We start from the raw sequence: 22,775 nt of genomic DNA on the forward strand, positions 1-22,775 counted from the left end.
CTTCCCCCTGTTCATCCTCCTTCCCCCACTCTTCCTATTCTCCCTCTGGAAGAACAGTTACAAAGATTTTCACCCGTTTAGCAACAAACATGGGGGAGAGGAGGGTCAAACAAGTCTATCTATCCATTCAGGACAGAAAATCAAATTGAGCGTGGCACTGTACCCTTCAGTAACTGCTTTTCAAGGAGAAAAACTTGTGTAAGCACCCACTAGGGTCATGTAGAGATATTTGTAGAGAGAGAGAGCAGCTTAACATAATGTAAGGAAGATACAGGGTTGGCTAGGACAGGGATGACTTTGGATGGTATGTATGATGGGGAAACCAGGCAGAACGGGGTTTCCTTGTGTTTTCATTTTGAGGATAAAAACATAAACCAGTATGTGGTTACTTAGATGGCTACTCTGCTTCCCAATGCATAAATCCAACAGCTATTTAATTTTTTTATTTCAAATATAATATGTTAGCCCTATCTATCAAAAAGCAGATAGGCATTTGATATTATTCATTGCAATCTTTTTTAGTTTCTAATTTTACCTTTGAAAGCAGACTATGGGTGTTAATCTTAGCCTTCTCATGAGAAAGGACAATAAGCCTGATATAAATACAACTAAGCTGTGTGTGTGCGTGTATACTATCCAAAAGAAGTAGAATTATTTCACCTGAGCTTATGTCTGGAATAATAAGAGGAGGAAATACTGTCAGTTCTTAGCGACTGGCTGGGACCACAGCAGGGAAGGGCTCCCCCCTCCATCTACTTCAGCGAATCAAAGCTGCAGACGTGGTCTAGCTTCACAGACTTCCTGGAAGACGCCTTGAAATCCGTAAGGAAACAGTTAAGTCCTCTCCTCAAGGAGTTGCAGAAGAACGTCAGTGGCAGGATAATCGGTAAGAACTCTTGCTACTTCTGTTGCAGACTAACTGTGAAGTTTGTTTCACATCCAGGGTGAGCCCAAGTTTAGGAATGGAAAAGCTGACTCCTAAACATCATGAGTGCTGCTTTATTCCCTTTGTTTTTCATATCTTCTTCTAATATCTTCGCATATTGAGAATAAGTGTTAGAGGGGTGGGGAGAAAATGCAGACAACTGTAATTGAACAACAATAAAATAATTTTTTAAAGAATAAATATTAAGTATTATTTAATAAATTTACATGTAAAGACAAATAAATATATTCCTCTTCATGTTGAAGCCAGTTCCTGGTTTCAGAGTTTACCGTCTTATTAACCCCGGGTCAGTCAATTGTTTACCCAGGCAGAATGCTCTACGCATTTGCTCAGCGTGAGAGCTCTGTCCTTGCCCACTGCAATTTTCCCTCGAAGCTAAGCACCTCTTAAAGCACAGCACCCATTACTTCAATGGCTCTGCAATTGTGTTCTGTTTATTTTTTACCTATAGTGTATAATTGGGTGATGGATTCCAGAGTCCTCTGCTGAACCTGCTGGACATTATCGAATTTATTTTCTCGCTTACGCTCCAAAGCCATGACCGAATTACCACACTAGAGGCATTTGGAAGCAATGTCCTGTGTCAACTGGATCTTCACCTAAATCAGTCATTTTTAAAAATACTTCTTTTTTTTTTTAACCATACGGGTAAATGAGTTTTCCAAATGAGTTTTCCTTCTATCTTTACGTGTTCAATTTTTCCCTCTTTCCATATAACTAAATAAAACACCCTATGAATCAGGTCATTATAGATCTATGACTTCCTTGATTCCCTTCCCCAGCTGCTCCCTATTTACCATCCGTTTCCACAGTCTCTGTCTACACAAGCGCTGGAATGCACGAGTGTGCATGCAGATATTTTAATGATGTATGTGAACAGTAAGAAGCAGAATGGAAGAAAATTCTTTTCATATAAATGCACGTTGTCCAATATTTTTAAATGTAAAAGATGTCTGTGTATGTATGTTAGTAGATTATTTTCTATGGTCTTAAAATATTTATGTTTTAGCACGAAGATAAATGAGAGGGCGGAGGGATCTTTGGTGGGATTGTGAATCTAAAACTTAAACGTATAAGGTTCATTTTTACATGTTCTCTCCTTATTGTCCAGTTTATAGGTTTTATTCGGCACCGGCTTTGCCAGGGTGGGTCCTTTTCATGCCCTGCACATGTAGTTGCTTTTGCCGGCTGTATATTTTATCGTGGTAGATAACCTTCGTGGTGTAATAGAATCGCAATTTTTACTCTTTGCATCTTTACCCACTAAAAAACAACGCGAGGACTGAGCTGTGCCCTTCCTGATCACGTCTCCCACGTAACTTGATTGCAGGACAGTTTGTGCTTGACGCTGTGAGCGTGCCCGACGTTCTGAACCACCGAGACACCGCACAGGTTCTGGCAGATGGATTGGCGGAGCTTTCAAGAGTAAATTCCGTAAGCACTTTTTTAAAAAGAAAGTACACTATGAAGTCCCAACACTTAAATACATTTTTAGTTTGTATTTATTATTATTATGTTTAACGAGTATATCCCTCCAGGGCACAATTCCTCAGAAAAATTGCATCAGTTTGTAAAAAGAGCCCTGACAGATTCTGGGCCCAAGATCTACTGGGCACACAAGACAGATAGCCGGGAAAATCCAGGTTACGTAAAAGTTGGTTCCATTGCGTATTGTTTTCTGACTTGTGAATAATCTCAGTCAGAAATGATTTGTTAAAAAACACATGAGTGGCTTTATATTTCCACATAAACATTAATCAACCATGAACACAATTCATAGTATGAGAGAAACATTGAAAGAGTGTGAAAGCAGATGGAAAACGATGAAGGGCCCAGAAGCTAGATGAGAGGAAGGGAAAGAGAACACAGAAGAACAGGAGGAAGCCTATCAATCATTTGGGTGGGGACCAGTGTGGGGGACGCCTGATGAAGCATGTTCATCAGAAACAAATCTTGGACGCTCTCCCAGAAAAGTCAGTCTACGTACGAGGACACAGTGAGGAAGGGCCCCAGACCCTCACAAGCCTACTGGGAAGTGAAATAAGTGGCCATGGGGCTGGGGACATGGAGAGGAGGATGAGACCAGGGATGACAGAAACACACTTCGTTTTTCAACAAGAGATTCTCAAATCCATCTGTTCCACTGTAGTAATTTGACTTTGTGGGCGGATTTAACTTCGTCTTCGCATATGTTCTCCTTCTCTGTCCTGTGTCTGCTTTGGGTCCACCGTGGCTTCCTGGGTAACCACCAGGTGTCCCCAGGGTTAGGGGTTGGCTGTGGAGTCTGAGAAGTTGGCAGCTGGCCCTGATTTGCCCTCCCTGAAGTCTCAGCTCCGGGCGCTCTAGCCTGGGGCAGCCAAGGGATGAAGGCCCTGGTGAGCTGTGCTGGTAAGATGATCAGGGACGTTTATAGGGGTGACACTGATCGATCCTGAATTGTTTGAAAGATCCTGCACTGTCTCCCGAAATACCAAAGATTTACTAGATGTGTTTGGTGTAGGTTCAGTGTCCTTACTGCCACCTCATTATTTAAAAATAACCGTGGATGGAACCAAATTTGAGTGTTTTTCCCAACAATTCAGCTGTGTAGCCCCTCTCCCAAGCCTTCTTTCTCCTGAAAGATAAGGTCCCTCCTGTCCTCTTCCTCATCTGGCCAAGAGGCCGGTGTGTGGGCCACTTTGATTCTGAAGATCTTGAGACCTTCCCATAAGACCTTGGCATCCTACCCGAATTATGACAATCAGTTGAGAATCAAGAGTATACATGGCAACTGGAATCTATGATTAACCAGGAAGTCCCACTTACTGACTCTAGAATATCACTACTTTGTCTTCTGGACTTATACATTAATTAGGTAGAAAGCTGAAAACTCCACTAAAAAACAAGTTCTCTCTTCTACTGTACTATTGAAGACCTGTATTTCTGATGAATGCTTTAAATATAACTTGGGGGGGCTCTGGGGTCTGGATTTTTCAGGACAAACCTCTGGAATTTTTGTCACATTTTCTGTTGAAGAAATGTAGTGAAAAGAGCAAAGAGTTTGAAGGAAACATTGTTCTGACAAAATCGGACCCAAAGGCGACGTCCAGTCCACTCATGAAGGTAAAGTCATGGCTGTATTCCGTGCGGTTGCTTCACTGAGGAGTCAGACACATGTGCTCAAGAAAGTCATAGATGATAATGGTAGTTCTGCCCTGAAACCTGAGTGGGAATCGAACCAGCAACCCTTTGCTTTGCAGTTTGGTGCTCAATCAACTGAGCCACCAGCCAGGGCAGAATCCATGTATTCTTGAGTAAGTGAAATAATCAAGATCCAGGAAGCACTGAAAATTGCATTGTCGTTCAGAGAGCTTATTTCTATAAAAATGTCGCATTAGAGCCATTTCCTGCCCATAGAACAATCATCTGCCTGTCTTCCACGATCACAGGCTTGGGATACCAGCCCCAACACAAACTCACCTCGAAGACTAGCATAGGGATGTAGATGGGTAGGAATTAACCTGACGTCCTGCAAGTCTTCGCTGTGGATGGTGAAGTTCTGGGAAGGGCAACAAGAGGACCATTAGAGGCAGTGTCCCCGCTAGCCATCCCAAATCTCTTTGCAATTCCCGGGGATTATTCTCCTGAAGGGTAGTTGTCTTTTCAGCCTGCTGCTGAACTAAACATGCATTCACTTTAATAAAATAGGGCAGAAAGTTTGAGCTTAAAGTTGCCTCAATGCCAGAAACCAGACTTGCTAGGGTTGTAGCGCCAATCTGTAATGAAACTACAGAAATGTGAGACTCCTTAATGCCTAGAAATTTCTTGGATATATTTTTACTTTTTAATTGATACTTTTATTTTAAAAATCAAATTAGAAAATATTTGGTTTTCTATTATTTAATACCAAGAGTTTGGGTACAAAGCCCATAAAACAAACTTGGGGACCCCCAGGAGGAAAAAACCCACTGGTTAAATGTGGGTGCTATATTAGGATAAAATAGAGAAGCCGAGTTACTACTCCACACATGGGGGCTTATTTTTGAAAGTAGGTATTCATCCAAAAGAAGCCCACAGACCTCACAGCCTTAGGAGTGGGAAGTCATGCCTTCTGCTGAGATACTGTTTTAAAGAGCCTTCCACAGGGGCCTGTCTGCCAAATCCAGGACAAGACACACACACACACACACACACACACAGATACATGTATATAGAGACAAGTACATCTGTCTACTTACCTATCCACCATCCACCGTCTTGCTGCCCAGTCAGCAGTGACTGCTGGTTTCTGTGTGCCTGTAGTGTTGACACGAATACCACACAACCATGGCAATGAATCACAGCCCAAATCATAGTTGTCCCTGAGCAGGACCTGTCATTTTTACTACTATTTCTGGCCCCTAATACAGAAAGCTAAGTGTTTTTAGGAGAAGCACCAGCAAACTAGGGTGTCTCTGGAAAATGCAGTGCCTGCCTGTGCTCCATCCTGGAGGAAAATTTCTATCATGTGATCGGACATCGCTCTTCTATGCCATAGGGAGAGCCCAGGGAAAGCCACCAACACAAACAATTGTTTTCTTAGAAATGTGCGAAGTTTGTTGCTTCTGTTACTCCCTCTGAATTTATCCCTAAAAATGAAATAAGGGATGGCATCTTAATCTAAAAACAGTCTCTAAAATTTCTAATCATTAGATATGTAATATAAAATGAGAAAACTTGACGCTTTTAGGTTCAAACAAAATTACAATGCCATATCAATTTCCTGTCCACAAAGAAAACTTTATATTTAATAAAAATAGCTGCTGCTAAGCCAGAGGAGAAACAAAGCCCCAGTGTGAGCGAGCAGCCTCAAAAAGAACCAGGAAGGTCTGGGGGCCATGCTGACACCTGAATTTGAATGCATCGGCGCTCACGTGAATAGGGTGCTATCCCAGATAAGGGTGCCTCCCCTATCTGCGATCCACAAGCGATTCTGTTCTGTTTGGGTTCTCCTAACCCTGGGCCTGGCAGTTTTGGCTTAATTTTCCCTTTGTGTCTGCACCCATTCAACCTACACAACTATTGTTCTCACTGCCGATTGGTTGAAGTTGCCATTTCTCTGTATAATGATCAGTGCTATTCTTTATTTTGGAAGAAAAGAGTGTTCCACTCCGAGAAATTTTAAATTACTTTGTTAAAATCCAAAGTAGATGTTTTCCCCCCCACCCCGCCCCCAGCATAAATATAAACACACGCCAGGTTGCGATGGCGCGGCCAGGAATGGGGAAGACCCAAGAAATGGCAGAAGGCATGCCAGCCCCGGTGGGGCCTCCGGAGACCAGGGAGAAGCTGTGCAGCTGCAGTTAGGACCAGGGCCCTAACCCAGGGCCTTCGGGCAGCCCTGAGGCTACAGATACAAAACAAATTAGTTCTTGCTTCAGTAAGGTGAAGAGTCTTGGTTACAAATTGATGTTTTCCTTCCAGTCTCACCCCTGGATATCAAGATTTGGCCATGGGTAGTTTTATCGTTTACAACACACCTCCCTCATTAGCTCTCATCATAAACGTGGGACCATTGTCCTATTGCTAGAGTGGATCCAGGGATGCTGCTAATTTATATGGAGACCCCAGGAACAATTAACAGCCCTGGCCAGGTGGCTCAGGGCATGGTCCTGATATGCCAAGGTTGTGGGTTCGATCCCCAGGCAGCGCACATACAGGACTCAACCAATGAATGCATCAGTAATTGGAACAGCAAATTAATGTTTGTCTGTCTCTCTAAAACCAAGAAATAAAACAATTTTTTAAAAATTAATGGGTAAAGTGAAGAAAGAATAAGTCATATTTAAATGTGGTAACAGGTCTAGAAAGGTCATGGGAATTGTTTCGGATTCATTTTAATTAGGTGATAAAAGGGGTGTGTGTTATGAAGTGTGGTGAGTTTTTTCTTCTGGCATCTTAACCTGTTTGCCCTCAACTGACAAGAGACAGAGAGGAGCTGAGGCAGAGGCCTATGACCCAGGACAGGTGGGATTCCCTCAGCCTGGGTGGGGGCGTGAATTGGGGGGCTGGGAAGGGAGCTGCTCTGGATTTAGTTTCTCAGGTATAATGCAGTTCAAAGGAAGCTAAAGGCTTTGTTTTTATTTTTAACGTAAAATTTACCTTACAAGAGGCATCAGGCTTGTCCAGTGCTTCATTCATAGTTAGGGCTGAAGGCAGAGTTGCTGAGAACCTCCTGTGGCATCCACACCTCCTGCCTCCCAGTGATCGAATCTGCATCGCCTCCTCAGGACAGAAATGCTTTGGAAGACAATCCTCAGGACACAAAATCAAGTCTCAGCAAAAGCGATCCAAATTTTGGGGTGCTGGTTCAGCTGGTAAGCCAATTATTACATTTTAAGAATTTTCCATTTGTTTATTCCAGACCCTCCCCCTGCCATCCTCCTCCCAGGGGGTGTGGGGGGGGAACAAAATTCTTTAGACTTTATTCTGATTAGTTCTTCTTTTTTTTCTCGAAAATTCAAGAAAGAATTTTGGGGGGACGGACTTCCACATGTAATTAAGGGGAATCCAGGCAATAGCTTTTCTTTTGAATGTTTTCTTTTTGAATGGTCAAAATGAAGTTTGAGTCAGGAGGACTGAGGTCCTTTTGACTGATCTTGGGAGCGAAAGCCATCTCTGCTACTCCGTGCTTTTCTAATGTGACGCTAGGACCGCATTTGAAGAACTGGCACCTGCGCAGAAAGGTTCACAGTTTCTAACCCACCGACTTCAGACGCTGAGCAGAACCAGTAGGACGGTCAGGGCTGTCTCTCTCGGGCTAGAGAGGGCGGTGCGCAGAGGAGGCTGCAGTGTAAGCGCAGGCTTGGTCCCATCCAGCGCTAAAGCACAGCACCTGCCTGCATTCCACTCCTGTCCACAGGTGTGGTCTTATTTCATTCTCGGGATCCTGTGACGTAGCTACTAGTTACCACATTTTTGTAGATGAGGAACAGACGTCAGAAGACTTAAGTGGCTTCTCTAAGGCCAGATAATTGGCACAAAGAAACTTGAACCCTGTGGCCCTGACCTCAGCCCGAGGCTTGGTGGGTGGCAGCGGTCAACACCCTGGGGAGCACACCTGCTGCAGGCAGGGCACCCCGCACCCGCTGGAATGGACGTCGGTGGGCAGCACAGCACCTCATCTGACTGGGCAGTGACACCTGACAACGGGTTTAAGACGACAAGAAATGTGACAACGCACACCTTAGTCAAAATCATTATACAGGGTCCAGCAGAAGTAAGGCCTGCTTCAGTGTGGTTGGTAGGGTAATAATATGGGTGTAATAATTTAGAGTTTCGACTTGAACATTTCACCTAAAATGTCATATGGTGTGCTTCTTAACACAATAGTGTGCTATTATGTTATAGGATCACATGCTTATGATTTTGTAATAAAAGATTTTGTAATAAAAAGGGGTGTTATTTGTGCCAGACACTGTATATGTTGGATAGGTCCAATACATTTAAAAAATGTAAATACACATAAAAATATAATATGGACTGCAAGCTCAAGTGGGATGTAGATGTATTTTTAATTCATTAGATTTGTCTAAATAGGCATTATATGTAGACCACGTGTTTGAAAGATAAAATTCACTAAGAACAGTGTGTTTATAGTATTCCAAAACAGTTTTCTAATTTTTCTCTTAGGTTACTTTTCCATTTTAATTTTAGTTCACAAACTTCTGGTTGATTTATTTTGGGTGAAGATCACATGGCACTACATTTTACTATCATCATTTTATTTGGGGCAGTTTGGGGCATACTTCGGGCTGGAGGGAAAAGGGGAAATTGTGTTCTAAGAGTATTAATAATTCTCGGCTCAAATACAAGCCCAATAGTTTGAGATATTTAAATAGAATAATTGTTTTCCATTGTAAAGTTGCTCATTTTACAGTTTTTGAAAAGTACAGATAAAAGAATTACCCATTCCCATCATGCAAATGGATTTCTCCAAATATAAACATAGCACGTATAATAATAGGGTCTATGATTTCTTCCTACCAGTCTATGATTCTCCCTCTGTGTTAAAAAATAAAACAGGACTTTGAAGTATAGAAAACAGGATAGTTGACCACCGAGCTACCCAGGAGAGATGGGGCCACAGGTCCCAAGTGAGGAGGTATGTTTTCCTCAATAATGAAAGAAGAGCATGGGTTTCCGTATTTCATAAATGCCTGTGGAAGCACATTGATACTGAGAGGGCTCACTCACTCGGCCCTCCTGTCTGCAGCATAATCAGTAGAACACTCCCGGGAAAAGGAAAACAGACAAGAGTGGGCAACCCAAAGGCTCCCTCACCCACCGTGAAGGCAGGACTCTGTCTTCTCCTCTCCTACAGCCGTCAACTAGCACATGACGCTGAGCACATATTCAATGGGCAGACGGATAAAAGTCGTCTCAGTCTGCCCTCCCAGGGTCCAAAATTCAAGTTCCTTCTCCACTACAGCATCACGCTGGCCTGACGTGAGGGGCTATGTGCCCCTGTTGGGGACAAGCAACAGTCAGCAGGGTCCTCCATAGTCCCCTGTCAAGATTCTCTTCACCCCTGCACGGCACAGACCAGAAAGGGGCATCTCCGAGGGACTGCCTGATTGTTCATTGCTTCCTTTCCTCTGTCTCCTTCGACTTTCAGGCTTTTTGAAGCTGTAAGCCAGGAAAGACTCCTTATGCATTCTCAATGCTTTTCCACAGGAGAGAAGGCTGCAGACGGACTTGGCCACAAAGCGAACTCGAGTGGCCGGGGAGCTCTTACGGAGCGAGAGAAGATACGTGCAGACGCTGGAAATCGTGCGAGAAGTTTACGTAAGACCACTGAAGGCAGCACTGTCATCAAACAGGGCGATTCTGAGTGCTGCAAACATCCAGATCATTTTCTCTGATATTCTGCGGGTTTTAAGTCTCAACAGGTAATTCCTGAATTCATATATTCTGACATTCTCGTTTTGCGGTGGGAAGAACCCACACCGAACTGCACATAGGCTCAGGCATCTCTGCCTGTCTTGGGAACCCTGGGCAGCACACAGAAGAGAGCTTTCTTGCCACTGGGCTGCAGCCAGTAGTGATGATTCTTGGGCGTTACTTCTGCTTCAATTCAAAGCTGTGGTATTAGGAGTGGAGTTCACTGCCCGGGGATTCTGTATTCAGTACATTCTTCATGCAAAAGCCAAGACAGTATGTTTAGTTGATCAGTGGGAAAGGAACCGAAGAATTTAATGGTACTGAGTCACTAGGATACTTTGCTTAGTGAACCAAGGCCCACCTTAGTAACAGCAGGTGTCTTGAGTATGTGAGGGTACACAGAGGAAGGTGATCCCCTACCCTGGTGCTAAAGTAAGACAACCTAAGCTTGTGCTTCTGTGCCAGTAACATTCTAGAAGACTGGGAGGGAGTTTCTTACCCTCAGTGGGCTCCCACTCCTACAGAATCAAGAGGTTGAACTAGGCCTCTTCCAGCTTTCAAGGCCTGTGGTGGCTGAATGAGGGATAACCTTAGATTCACGGGGAAATGGGCCCAGGGAAGATTATGGCCATTTACAAGTGACTCGAGCACTCTACTCTGAGCATTGAAAGAAGCCTTCCCTGCCTGGCTGGCCGGCCCTGTGGGAATGGGAGAGTCAGAGGCAGCCTGTGGAGGCCATCCTGAGGCTCTGACTGAAGGACTAAGGTGAACAGGTGGGAGTCCACCATAACCAATCTACCTCCTCACCTCCCCCTCCTCCTGCCGGGTAATGCTCTGTACTGCTCTGTCTCAAGACAAAAGCCATCCACAAATGACTAGGCCGAATAGCCTGCGTGAATGACAACTGATTTAGTTGTTGAGCTTATAGGTGATCATGGACCAATCTTTCATGCGCATGCGTTTTTCATATTGCAGGCAGTTGCTAGATAACCTGAGAGACAGACTCCAGGACTGGGGCCCAGCTTGCTGTGTGGGAGAAATATTCATAAAGTTTGGAAGCCAGTTGAACACATATACCAATTTCTTCAACAATTACCCTGTGGTTCTGAAAACTATTGAGAAGGTAAATGATTACCTTACCTCCAGGTACTTATTAGACCTGAGCTTGAAAGGAAGATTTGTGTGCCATCCGAAGGACTAGGGTTAATAGGAAAGATTTCTCCCCCCTCTTTGCTTCCAGACCTACTCCTTCAGTTTACTGTGGACTCTGAGGACGGGGACCCTGGGACTTAATTTGGTACCACTAGGGGCTAGCACAGTGCTTGACGCAGCAGGGCCCAGGAACTGGTTGTTGGACTGAACTCCTCCTCACACAGTGTCAGACCGCCACCTGCCGCAGACACCCTGTGGCTCAGTTACAGGAAAACGTTTAACAGGTGGAAGAAAGACCGTGAGCCCCGATGCCACTCTGCCGCCACACAGAACCGTGTGACCTTGACAAAGCTGGCTCTCTCACAGAGAATAGGAATCGGTAATCCATGTTTCTTGGGATAAGGATACTCAGTTTGTGAAATTTTACTGTGAACGAGGAATTTCTGTGTCTTACATTCCGTAGAGAGTTCATTGTGCCCTGTGCAGTCTGAGCAGGAACATTCTCTTCCCTCTGCGTCACTCACTCGCTGCCCTTGTTGGGATCTCTTCTGATGGCAGTAAGATCCCACTTACCTTGCGACATGGAAGGCACACTTCTGCCAGGTCCAGTGTGTCCACTTCGGCTGTGTCCCCCTGTCTGCACTGAGGTCTCTGGCCCATGCCTGACCTTGGGCATCTCCCTTTATAGCACACCCTTCCCCATACCCAGAGAGTTTAACACTCCTGGATGATCTGATTGTGTCTTGTGTGAAAACTGTGTGGACAAGGCAATTTCATAGAACTGACTGACCGTGAGCTCTAGAATTGGAGCAAAGTGTCCTGTAATGTCAGAAACGAATTGGTGATGAAATTTGTGTAGTCACAGATAACAAAGGTATCTGTTTCACTAGCCTGGAGGGTGCATACAAGTACTCAATACTTGATAGCTATTAATATTATTGAAATCAATAAATATTTATTTGATTTCTGGAAATTAGCATTACTGGTGTCTTTTAGGCATGTACTCCATGGAGAAAAATGGGTGCTTCCCGGGTACTTTAAAGGTGCTGAATGAATACATTGTAAAACAGATGTTAAATACAGTGGAGCACTTCTAGCACATCGCACATGATTAGCAGCGGTATTGTAAGCGAATACATCAATAGTCTTTTACTATAAGGAAATAGCATTTACTGTGTGACAGGCTCTTTATGGACAGGATTTATTTTTCCTTCAACACCAGAGTGAGGGTTGATATCCAGGAGGAAACCGAGGCTCTGGGGAGTGAAGTAACTTAACAAGTCCCCAAAAGATTAGGGAGAATTAGATTAGAATTCTAATTCTTCCCAGGCTCCCTGGTTAGGAAGTCTGTTTTTGGTTGGCTACCCCGTTCAAGGACAGTGAATAGGGTTAGGTCTGTGGTGTAAGCAAGTCACTCCACTTAGTGCATTAGTATTAGTAAGCACTAACAATGCTTTGACTAGATGCAGACGTTGGCCTCTTGCTTTGAGTGCTTCTAGATCACGTCTGCCTGGGGGAACAGAAAGCTTTGCAGCGGACACGCAGCACCAAGTTTTGACAACGTAATGTTCACCTTTAGTGCAGAGACGCGAGGCCAGCATTCCGAGCTTTCCTGAAGAGGCAGGATAAGTCCATCGCTACCAACGTGCTGAGGTGCATTCTGAGGGCGAGCTCGGGGGAGGCACCCCTGGGACGGGCAGGCTTTGACCTTCAGAAAGAGACCAGCTTCCCTTCTCTTATCCTCACAGCCTGCCCGAGCTGCTCTTGTACCCATCCCGAAGATTCGAAGAATATATTCATCTTCTCTATGCTCTGAGGCTTCACACTCCTGCGGAGCATGTTGACCGTGGGGACTTGACCACTGCAATTGACCAAATCAAGACATATAAAGGTTACATAGATCAGGTTGGTTGCTGGCAAGAGTCTGTGTCCTTTGAAAATGGTACAATGTTCTTCTGGCACTCTAACTCACAGATCCAGAAATGCCTGTTCCTCCAGTGGTAGTCGTCAAATTCTTCCATCTTTTTTTAGTGTGAAATCATTGTATTCAGAGACTTGGAGCACTAAAGGTATCTATTTTAAGCCAAACAACATATTTTTGGATAACTATACATGTTCAATAAAATCTTTATTAATGTGAAAGTTTGAAGAAAGGGGTATCTGGATTGATTTTTCTAGAGCACTAAAAGCAAAAAAGTAAAACCCTTTGTACCGGAAAGGACTTCTTAGTGTATTAGATTTCCTGCCTGGGTAACTCAGCATCCCAGAGTACAGTGTCTCGTTCCAAAATTATCCCTCTGGTGTGCATGCTGCATGGGCGTCCAGGCTGAATGTTAACCGATACACATATGCCCAGAAGATGCTTTTTGAATACGCTCTTGTCATTTGCCTCTGTTTAAAAAACACTGGGTACATGAAACCAGTCTCTTGTAAGTGCCATGAAATATTTTAAATCTATTTTTATGTATACAAATCTCACAGTTTTATGTTGCCTAAAATCCCTTTGTTTTCTAGATGAAGCAAAACATCAACATGAAGGATCGGCTGTCAGACATACAGAGAAGCATCTGGGGGTGCCCTGTACGTATTCCGATGTACTTTCTGCATCTCGTGCTCACGGATAAACTCTCGTATCACTGGCAAAAGGAGACATCCAGATGTCAAATCAGCTGACATCTGGTGAATGCCTGCTGTGTGCCTGCTGCTGCCAAGCTCTCACCCCTCACGTCCTTCTCATCTGCAAGGATGCCACAGGAGAAGCAGCACAAGTGGGCTTGACCCCATCCCTTCGCTTTTCTGCAGTCCTAGCTCCTTGCTCACTACTCTGTGATCAGGACCCCCACCCCTGAGGAAAGGGGCCATGTCATCTATTGTCTTATATATCCCTGTGCACAGTACCTGGAGTGGGGCTTTGCACATGGAGGACACCTGAAAAAATCTCACAAGTCTTCTACTGGCTGTTACCTACAGAGTATCATCTGGTCCCACTCTACCTTCTCTCTCACCTCCTTGCCTACCGCTTTAGGAGCAAACCACACAAATCTACTCACCGTTCTCCGGGTGTGCTGGCCTCTCCTCACACATCTGTGCTTTGTCCGTGCACTTCCTTCTCGAAAATTACCTTCCTTTCTTACTCTGCTGGATCGACTCTGTCCCCCTTTACACATCCAGTTCAGCCATCATCTTCCTTGCAGCTTCTCCCACGTCGCCAGCTGTGGGTCGCTGTTTCCTAGGTGTCCTGCAGCACCCTGGACCTCTGTCACATTTCGTTACAATCTTTTATTCACACGACTGGGAACTCTATCACGTGTGAGCTGTGACTGACTTGTCTTCCAGGGTTTGACATATAATAGGAGCTCGGTATAGGAATTCTAAGGAATGAAAGCACCAGTTGATTGGAGATGTTATTTTTATTTGGTTAAATTGGGGAAGCAAGATGGAGTTCTTCTGTCATAATTGAGATCTGCATATTTTGGCAGGGAAAGTGGAATTAACTGGATTACAAAAAGCCCCAAATCGTGGAATGCACAGAGTCCATAGAACTTAACTCTAGGTCGCTGCTCCTGTGCATGGCTCCACCGGTGCGGGGGCCTGACTCTTAATTTGCAACAATTCGTTCCTTTCCTGTTCTTGATACATTGCTTCTTATTCACCCCACCCCCACTTTATTTCTGATGCCATGAAACGTTTATACATAAAACAATTTCAGTAGTTGAAGAATTAGACAACACCCTAAAATACAGTTTTCATGGTCAGTTCTGTGGTCTTTCTAAAGAAAGCCTGTTTTATAAACAATAAAAACATTCCCTTTTTCGTAACTGAACTGAGTTCTACTCAACACTTACATATTCTGGGACACAAAATGGGTCTGCAGTGGTTGTGGGGCTTTTTATTTTCTAAAAATTATCTATGTTTCTAATTTCGTTTTCGATTTCCTAGCCTCTATCAGAAGCACACAGATATCTGATTAGGGTGCAAGATGTAGCCCAACTTCACGGCTGTGATGAGGAAACCAGCTTCTCTTTACGGTAAACACCTCAATACCCCGCGGTTGTGACCATGTCTTCGTCACCCTGTGCCCAGCACCCAGTCAATGTCTGACACCGTGTAAGTTTACGATAATCTGTGTGTTAACCGAAAACTTACACACATACCCTCCTCTGAGATAAGGTAAGATGCATTATCACCTGACTTGAATTCCAGGCAGCTACTGGGCAAAACAGGAGAAAAGAAATAGTCTCTGCCAACCACAAACTATACAGAAACAGACATTCTAAAGATTAGTCACTTTCCTACTGGGAGGCCATCCGAGCTTTGTGGGACATCACCTGAAGCGTCTGCTCAACAGTAAGAAAAGAACTCCGGTTTATTACCCTCAGATGGTTGCCGTGGGCAGCATTTAAATGGTCTCGCCACAGGACCACCGTTACACTGAGGTCTCGCCGAGTCTAGTTTGCACAGCGCTCACAGTAAGGGAACAACAGAAGATGGGAGAGTGTCAGTTTCCATAAACCAGCGCCCACTTTTCTCCCGCAGAACAAAGATGGGCGCTGTTTCTGTACAGGGTCAGATAGTAAACGTTTGAGGGCTTACTGACCAAATAATCCCTATGGCAACGACCTAACTTTGTCATTGAAGCACAGAAGCAGCTGTATAACCAATATGATCATGTAACAAATACAATCTTAGTAAACAATATAATACATAAAGGAATGAGTGTAACTACGTTCCAGTAAAGCCGTATTTACAAAAACAAGCGGTGGAGCCAGTCGGCTAATCTCTCTGCTTCCGGAAATTGTTTGCCACACTGTGTTCTCACTCAGTATTAACGGCAACCCAATGGAGAGGAATTAACTTCTTTCATTCGTCCAACTCCAATAAGAAATAAAAGTTGGCTTATCTGTTATTTCAATGAATATTTCAGTAAATGTTTCCCAAAGACACAGGACGGAGTTGAGGGGTTGTTCGACTAGATCAGTTCTCTCACCTAATCCCGACCTACAGTGAATCTTAAATGATAATCAAACCCCACAACGTGCCACTTTCTTACTGTCAGTTTTGTTTCGTTTTGATTTTGTTGTTTTTGGTCAGGAGCAATAGCAAGAGATACAATGATGGACAGGAACTGGCCGCCCAACCAGCAATTAATTCTAAACACACTGGTGTGGTAGGAGCGTGCTAGGGATGGCTCCACTGCCTGATTACGAGACTCTATTTTACCTTCATAGAATATATTTAACCTTAAACGTTCTTCCTCTTTTTAAGTAATTTTGAATTTCTAACTTATATAATTTTCCTTCTCTCTGAAGAACTTCCTTTAACATTTCTTGCCAGGCAAGTCAACTGGCAATGAAGTCCCTCAATTTTTGTTTGTATGAGAAAGTCTTTTTTTTTAAATTGTTGCTCAGTTACAGTTGCTCCCGTTTTCCCCTCATTGCTCTCCCCTGCTCCGACACCCTCCCTCCCTCAGTCAGTCCCCACCCTGTTGTCCATTACCACGGGTCCTTTACACATGTTCCTGAGAAAGTCTTTTGGACAATAATTTTGCTGGGTACAGAATTCTAGGTTGATGGTCTTTTTCTAAAAACACTTATTTCACTGTCTCTTTTCCCCTTTCTCTCCCGGCACTTCCTTCCCCACCTCCCCTGTCCTCTTACCTGTATGGTTTCTGGAGTCCAATGTAGTTCTTATCCTTGTTCCTCTATAATTAGGGCATTTTTAAAATTCTCTAGGTTCTTTCAAGATTTTACCTTTGGCCCTGGCCAGTATGGCTTAGTTGGTTGGGCACGTCCTAAAGCAAAAGGTCGCCAGTTCAATGTCTGGTCAGGGCACATGCCTGGGTTGTGGGTTCAATTCCCAGTCAGGGTTTGTATGAGAGGCAACCAATTGATGTTTCTCACATCAGTGTTTCTCTTCCTCTCTTTCTCCCTCCCTTCCCATCTCTCTACTGATATTTAAAATCTTTTTAAAAAGACTTTGTCTTTGATATTTTGGAGTTTGAATGTGAAAGGCCTAGGGGTATCTATTAAGCTATTCATCTTACCTGATACTGTCTTTTCTAGGCTTCCTGCACCTGTGATTTCGTGTCTGTCAAGGATTTTGGAAAGTTATCAGCTATTATTACTTCAAATATTCCTTTGGTTCCTCTTTTTTTCTGAACCTGATATTCCTATTAGACATGTTACATCTTTTGTAGTTGTCCCCTATTTCTTGGGTAATGTTTCATTCTTTTCCAGTTTTTTTTTTCCTCTTTGTTTTCCAGTTTGGTAAGTTTCTATTTATAAACAGATTCTTTCCTTGGCTAAGTCCAGCCTGCTGATAAGCCAATTAAAGGCATTATTCATCTATTGTTCCTGATGTCTCAAATTTCTTAGCATTTTAATTTCTATTTATGTTACCCACATGTGCCTGCATGGTGTCCAATTCTCTAACAGAGTCCTTACTATCACACTTAAATTCCAAAATCTCTGTCATACCTGAGTCTGGCTTTGAGGCTTGCCTTCTTGGTCTCAGCGTTTCTTTGCAACTCTTTGTTGAAAGCCAGACATGAGGTATTGGGGAAAGGAAACAGGTAAACAGGCGTTTAGTGTAAGGTTTTATGTTTACTTGGCTGTGTGTGCGCCTGTGTTTCTCTTTGCTGTAGCTAAGGTGTTAAAGGATCCAATTTTCTCTGTTGTCCTTGGTTTTGTCTTCCCTGTTGTCACAGGGTTTTCTAAAGATCCTTTAAAGGGAGTCTGAGCCCCCCTGTTCTTTTCAGCTGTAATCTCTTGTCATTACAAAGCATCCTATTGAAGTGGTGGCAAAATATGAGGGGGAGAGGAAGAGTTCTATAGCCCTGTGATTTGGTCTCAGTTTTTTAGGGAGCCTGTGCCCCTGAGCCATGACCTTCACAAAAGCTTCTCAGGTTCTTTTTTTTTTTGCCTCAAGGGGAGACAGGAATGCTAGAGGGAGCTGGAGTTGGGTATTTCCCTTCCCCCGCGTTGTCTAGGTTCTGGTAAAAGTTTCCCTTGAAGGCAGGCAGGCCTTTGTTCAGGAGAACAGCACATTCTGAGCATTTTTCAGATTGTTACTTTTCTCCTCCCTATTACCTTGTGACGGATCTAAGGAGATTTGTTCATTCTGAGTTTCTGCGTTTCTTTTTTTGTTATGAGGATGGAAGTGATGACTTTTAAGCTCTTTACACGTGCAGCCAGAAACTAGAAGTCTCAATTAGAATTTAGATGTGTGTCTTCAGTGTTTCAACAACCAAGTACATTTGACAATTTGAGGATAGTGAGAAAATACTAATTATTTTGCACTCTGAGTATGAGGTCCACTTATCCTTAAATAGACAATAATACGTCAGCAATTTGCCAAGCAATAAAGATTAATGTAACTTTGCATTAATATTTGAAATCATTGCACAACAGGGTTATGTTCCAAAACGTATCACAGAATATGTAGCCTGCAACCTTGTTTCCTGTCATTTTAGAAAATCACAGAAAAGCCAAGAAATTACATTCCCATGATTCCCAACAGGGATTTCTACTTAGAGGAAACGCTGCTCACATCTGTGCGTACCACACCAACCCACGAGTGTAGCGCTTTACAGTTCACCACGTATTTTAACTGCTCTCATCTGATACAGTCTTTACAAGGACTTGGTGAGGAAGGCAGGACTGGAGCCGCGTGTATGGACGGGAAATCGGTACTTACGTTAGGTTGTCTGAGGTCACAGAACTAACAAGTGCTGGCCTGGAATTCTAATCCAGGTCTCAGTGCTCTAGCTGCTGGGCAGACCTGCGGGTGGAAAGCTGAACTGAGTCTTCCTCATAAGCTCACCAACACAGCCGCAGTTGCTAAACACGTAAGTTACTAATCAACAAGATCTGCCATAGAGAGAGCAAACATTTGCATTACAAATTAAAAAAAAACTGCTCTGGATAGAGATCAAGTCCTTCACTTTAGAGCTAGGAAATTTGGAGGTATTTTGTCTCTCTATGGATATAGGCCCGAGTTTTGGATATATTCTTTTGGAATACATTATGCACCTTGGAACTTTTGTCATTTTTTCAGGAACACCGATTTTCATTTATGGGACTTTAAGCTTGCTGATTTTCAGCGTGCCTTTTCCCCTTTCAGTGAGGTCTCCCCAGATTTACAAAAGCGAGACCCTCAAGAGCTGGTGACTGGAGCTCTGAATCATCAAATGGAGCCATCCACTTCTCAGGCCGAGTTTTCTTGAGGAAAAAACCCGGCTACAATGATAAAATGCAGCTACCTACCTTTCCTTTCAGCTCTGTCCAAAGGGACCTGCAGTCATTTGCCAGGGCAACTGTGCATGGAGAAGGAAAACCTAGACTTTTCAGGGACACTTAACTTTGCTGGAGTTGACTCTTTTCCTGGGGACCCCAAAAACCACTGATTCACCTGTCAAGAGTGTGAATGATGGGGGCTATCTTTTTGGCTCATTTAGCTTACAGAACCAACCATCTGCTGATGTCTGTTCATGCCAAAGGTTATGTTCTGAAAATCCCCTTTAAAGTTTTATGTGTTTATTGAAGTTGGGCACTTTGTCTTGGGCAGGCTAATGAAGTAAAGAACACGATACTTCTAGAATGGTGTTGAGAATCTAAACTCAACACCATATAGTAGACCTGTTCCGTCTTGCTGAGTCATCGAACCTATTTGTGAACAAGCAAAGAAATCCTATCCAAGAGTTGGGAAAAAACTCTACCCTTAGAGTTGCTTCTTTTGAATGTGAGCGGCAGCAGTTTTCTGAAACCCAACAGGATCCACAGTTTCAACTTCAGTGGCTCCATCATGTCAATGTGAATGGTGAAATTATTTGCTTATCATATGTAGAGGAATTAAGATTTTCTTAGGAAAGATTGACATTTTTTATGTCCTTGGATGAAAATTGTTGGTGCTCTCGGGGGCCTTAATTTAGTTAATGACTCTTGAAAATCCTCTTTTCTAGGTAAAACTCAGATTTATATGTATTTTAAATAGCACTCTAGTAAGCAGATTGAAATAAAACTTGTGTTTATATTTTCCCGCTCATGTTCTCGGCTTACAAGTGACCTTAACTCCAAACTCAGTTAATGTGCCTCCTCCTACCCTTCCCTGGGCCAACCACCCACCTGGTCCAAGTGGGTCACAAAACTGGAATTCTCATTCATTTACCTCTGCTCTCAATGTTTTCCCTCCCAAAGGAAAAATAAAACTATTTACCAAAGCAAATACCCGTTTAAGGGCCACTTCTCCCAAGCACCCTTATAGGCACCCTCTTGGACAATTCACACGAAACGGCAAAGTTTTACTATAGCTTCAAACATTTCTCTAAATTGGTATGATAGAGGGAATAATTGTTCTTATCAGTCACGTGGTGAAAGTACTGCCAAAAGGGGGCAAGGACATGGGAGATCTCTCACTGTTTACAGTGGCCTTTTCCCACACGCCACCCATCACACATAAATTTACAAAGCACCCTCTGCCTTTCTTGCTCCCTTTCTCCTTCATCCCTGGTTCTGTCTGATCCATTATTGTCAGAATAACTATCAACTTGCTCAGAACATCATTCCTTGCAAGGTGCCAGTGTATGTGTAGCATCCCACTCCTTCCAGCCCGAGTCACAGCCAGAGATGGAAAGGGAATGTGTGCAAACAAGTTGACTCTAGTGATTGGATGACCGTTTGTCTCTCCATACACCTAACACGACCTGCACTTCCTACCACTCTGCGAATAGCTGAACCTCAGGTGCAGCACTCTTAAAAATGTGGCACTCCCGATCCAGTCCTTCGCCCAGCTTATAGGTGTGGCTGTAACTAACCAGTGCCTCACTCCTCAGTGTGGTCTGCCTATCAGCACACCCAGGGAATGGTTAGAAATAGAGTCTCAAGCTACCCTTGCACCATCGAATCAGAATTTGCATTTTAACAAAATCTCCAAATAATTCAGACGCACATTAAAGTTTATACTATGACAAGTCAGACGCATTGTCATATGAAGCAGACTCTAAATATAAAATAGAGCAGCTTTTATGGAGAACAATCTGGAAGTACTTGATAAAAATACCTGAACCCTTTCACCAGTCAATCGTACCCTTGGTAATCCTGCGATAGAAACAAGAGCACGTGTCAGGAATTTGTTTATATGTAAGGACCAGTGTATTCCAACCTTGCTCATAGTGGCAATAAAGAACAAAGACAGGAGAGGAAAGGAGGAACGAGACCCGAACCTGTAAACAATGCACGTCTATCAAAAGGGGCCTGCCTGCCCCAGCCGGACAGTTGTTTGGAGCATGACCCTGTACACAAATGGGTCGCAGGTCTGATCCCTGGCTGGGGCCACGTACCTAGGTGTGGGTTCGACCCCTAATTGGGGTGTGTGTGTGAGGCAACTTACTGATGTTTCTCTCTCTCCCTTCCTCTGTCTCTAAGAGCAAGGGACACATCCTCAAGTGAGGATTATACAAATAGGGGACTGTCTATCCAAAGGGGACGAGTACGTAATGCCCCATCTACACGGTGAAGTATTATTTAACTATTAAAAAGAAATGAATTAAAGCCATACCAGCTCACCTGATTTCCATTGCCAAGTGAGAAAAGCAGGAAAAAGTGTGAATATTACCATTTTTGTAAAATAACAGCAAACTACCTGTAAATAGGTGTATGTGTGTGTGTGTGTGTGTGTGTGTGTGTAAAACTACCTGAGCAGATTAACACCATTGGAAAGGTATGTACTAATTTGGCATCTTGGGTGACCTAATAAGTGGAGGTATGTGATGTTACTTTAGCATTATTATTAAAACTGTATGTGGGTCAAAATCGACAATTTAAAAATTAAATGAGAAGTGAAGATAATAAAATGAGAGGCTTCCTCTAACAAGCTAGTAAATTGACTCCCTTCTTTAGAGTGCTTGAGGGTTGCTTGACGCTTCCAAGAGAAAATGAATTTTTCGGTCATCTTCCACCAAAACATTGAGCTTGCTTTGTTTAGCCGCTCCTGGTGGAGTGGGGCTCCCCCGAGCCCTTCCCCAGCACGCCACGTGATGCTGTGTTGCGTACTTGCGCAAGAAAACCCATTACCAGTGAACAGGGAAACCTACTTGACTTGGTTCCAACAGCAGAACAGCAACAAGATAACAGATCGCCTGCTGATACGTATGCCTCCATTTGACTGTGGTGCTGGCAACCTCAGTGAAAATCAAGAGCTTCTTAATTCTAACCTTTCATACTGATGAGTTGTATTAAGTTGCGTACCAATTTCCCCTCCCCCAGTCAAAATTAGAAATTTCTCTACCAATAGTTAAATTCTTTCTACTTAAGGCACCTCGTGCCACACTGGTTCTCCACTCCAACCCGTTACCCTTAGAAGATAAAACCAAGCAAATACTAATTTTCTCCAGATTGCTCAAATGTATCAAACACTGAATTATCAAACTTGACAGAAGTTTCAAAACACAGCACGACTTATGTCTTAAAGGAGGGAAAGCTGAATGTTCATTTTGCCCACACTGCACATGGAGCCCTCTGAAACTGCCCCTTCTTGTGCTGGTTTAACACAGGCTCTATGAACATACCCGAGATCTCAGCCTTTTCCTCTTCAACGATGCGCTGCTCGTTTGCAGTCGGGGCACTTCTCATACTCCATTCGAAAGGACTTCAACATCCACCTACCACTTCATCGCATCTGTGGCCCTTCACAGGCTACTTGTAGAAGATATTCCAGATTCCAAATGTATGTAATCTTTTACTTCCGAGAGCTAAATACCTTTTGAAAGCTATATACTGTA

General features: G+C 43.5%; 1 protein-coding gene across 9 annotated transcripts in view; it reads left to right on the forward strand.

Moving 5' to 3' along the window:
• ECT2L (epithelial cell transforming 2 like) overlaps positions 1 to 22,775 on the forward strand; it is a 75,907-nt gene that overhangs the window by 49,318 nt on the left and 3,814 nt on the right. For 8 of the 9 annotated variants that reach the window (XM_053914132.1, XM_053914125.1, XM_053914126.1 and 5 more), the window contains 11 exons: positions 704 to 886; positions 2,277 to 2,380; positions 3,923 to 4,048; positions 7,195 to 7,281; positions 9,641 to 9,855; positions 10,823 to 10,970; positions 12,579 to 12,652; positions 12,748 to 12,904; positions 13,514 to 13,579; positions 14,939 to 15,027; positions 22,548 to 22,720. In XM_053914132.1, coding sequence (XP_053770107.1) covers positions 704 to 886; positions 2,277 to 2,380; positions 3,923 to 4,048; positions 7,195 to 7,281; positions 9,641 to 9,855; positions 10,823 to 10,970; positions 12,579 to 12,652; positions 12,748 to 12,904; positions 13,514 to 13,579; positions 14,939 to 15,027; positions 22,548 to 22,720 — 1,422 coding nt within the window. The remainder of the gene's footprint in view (positions 1 to 703; positions 887 to 2,276; positions 2,381 to 3,922; positions 4,049 to 7,194; positions 7,282 to 9,640; positions 9,856 to 10,822; positions 10,971 to 12,578; positions 12,653 to 12,747; positions 12,905 to 13,513; positions 13,580 to 14,938; positions 15,028 to 22,547; positions 22,721 to 22,775) is intronic. The other variant, XM_071219621.1, reaches the window with a different exon arrangement.

The sequence above is a fragment of the Desmodus rotundus genome, chromosome 11 (genome assembly GCF_022682495.2).
Source record: "Desmodus rotundus isolate HL8 chromosome 11, HLdesRot8A.1, whole genome shotgun sequence".
Lineage (NCBI taxonomy): Eukaryota > Metazoa > Chordata > Mammalia > Chiroptera > Phyllostomidae > Desmodus > Desmodus rotundus.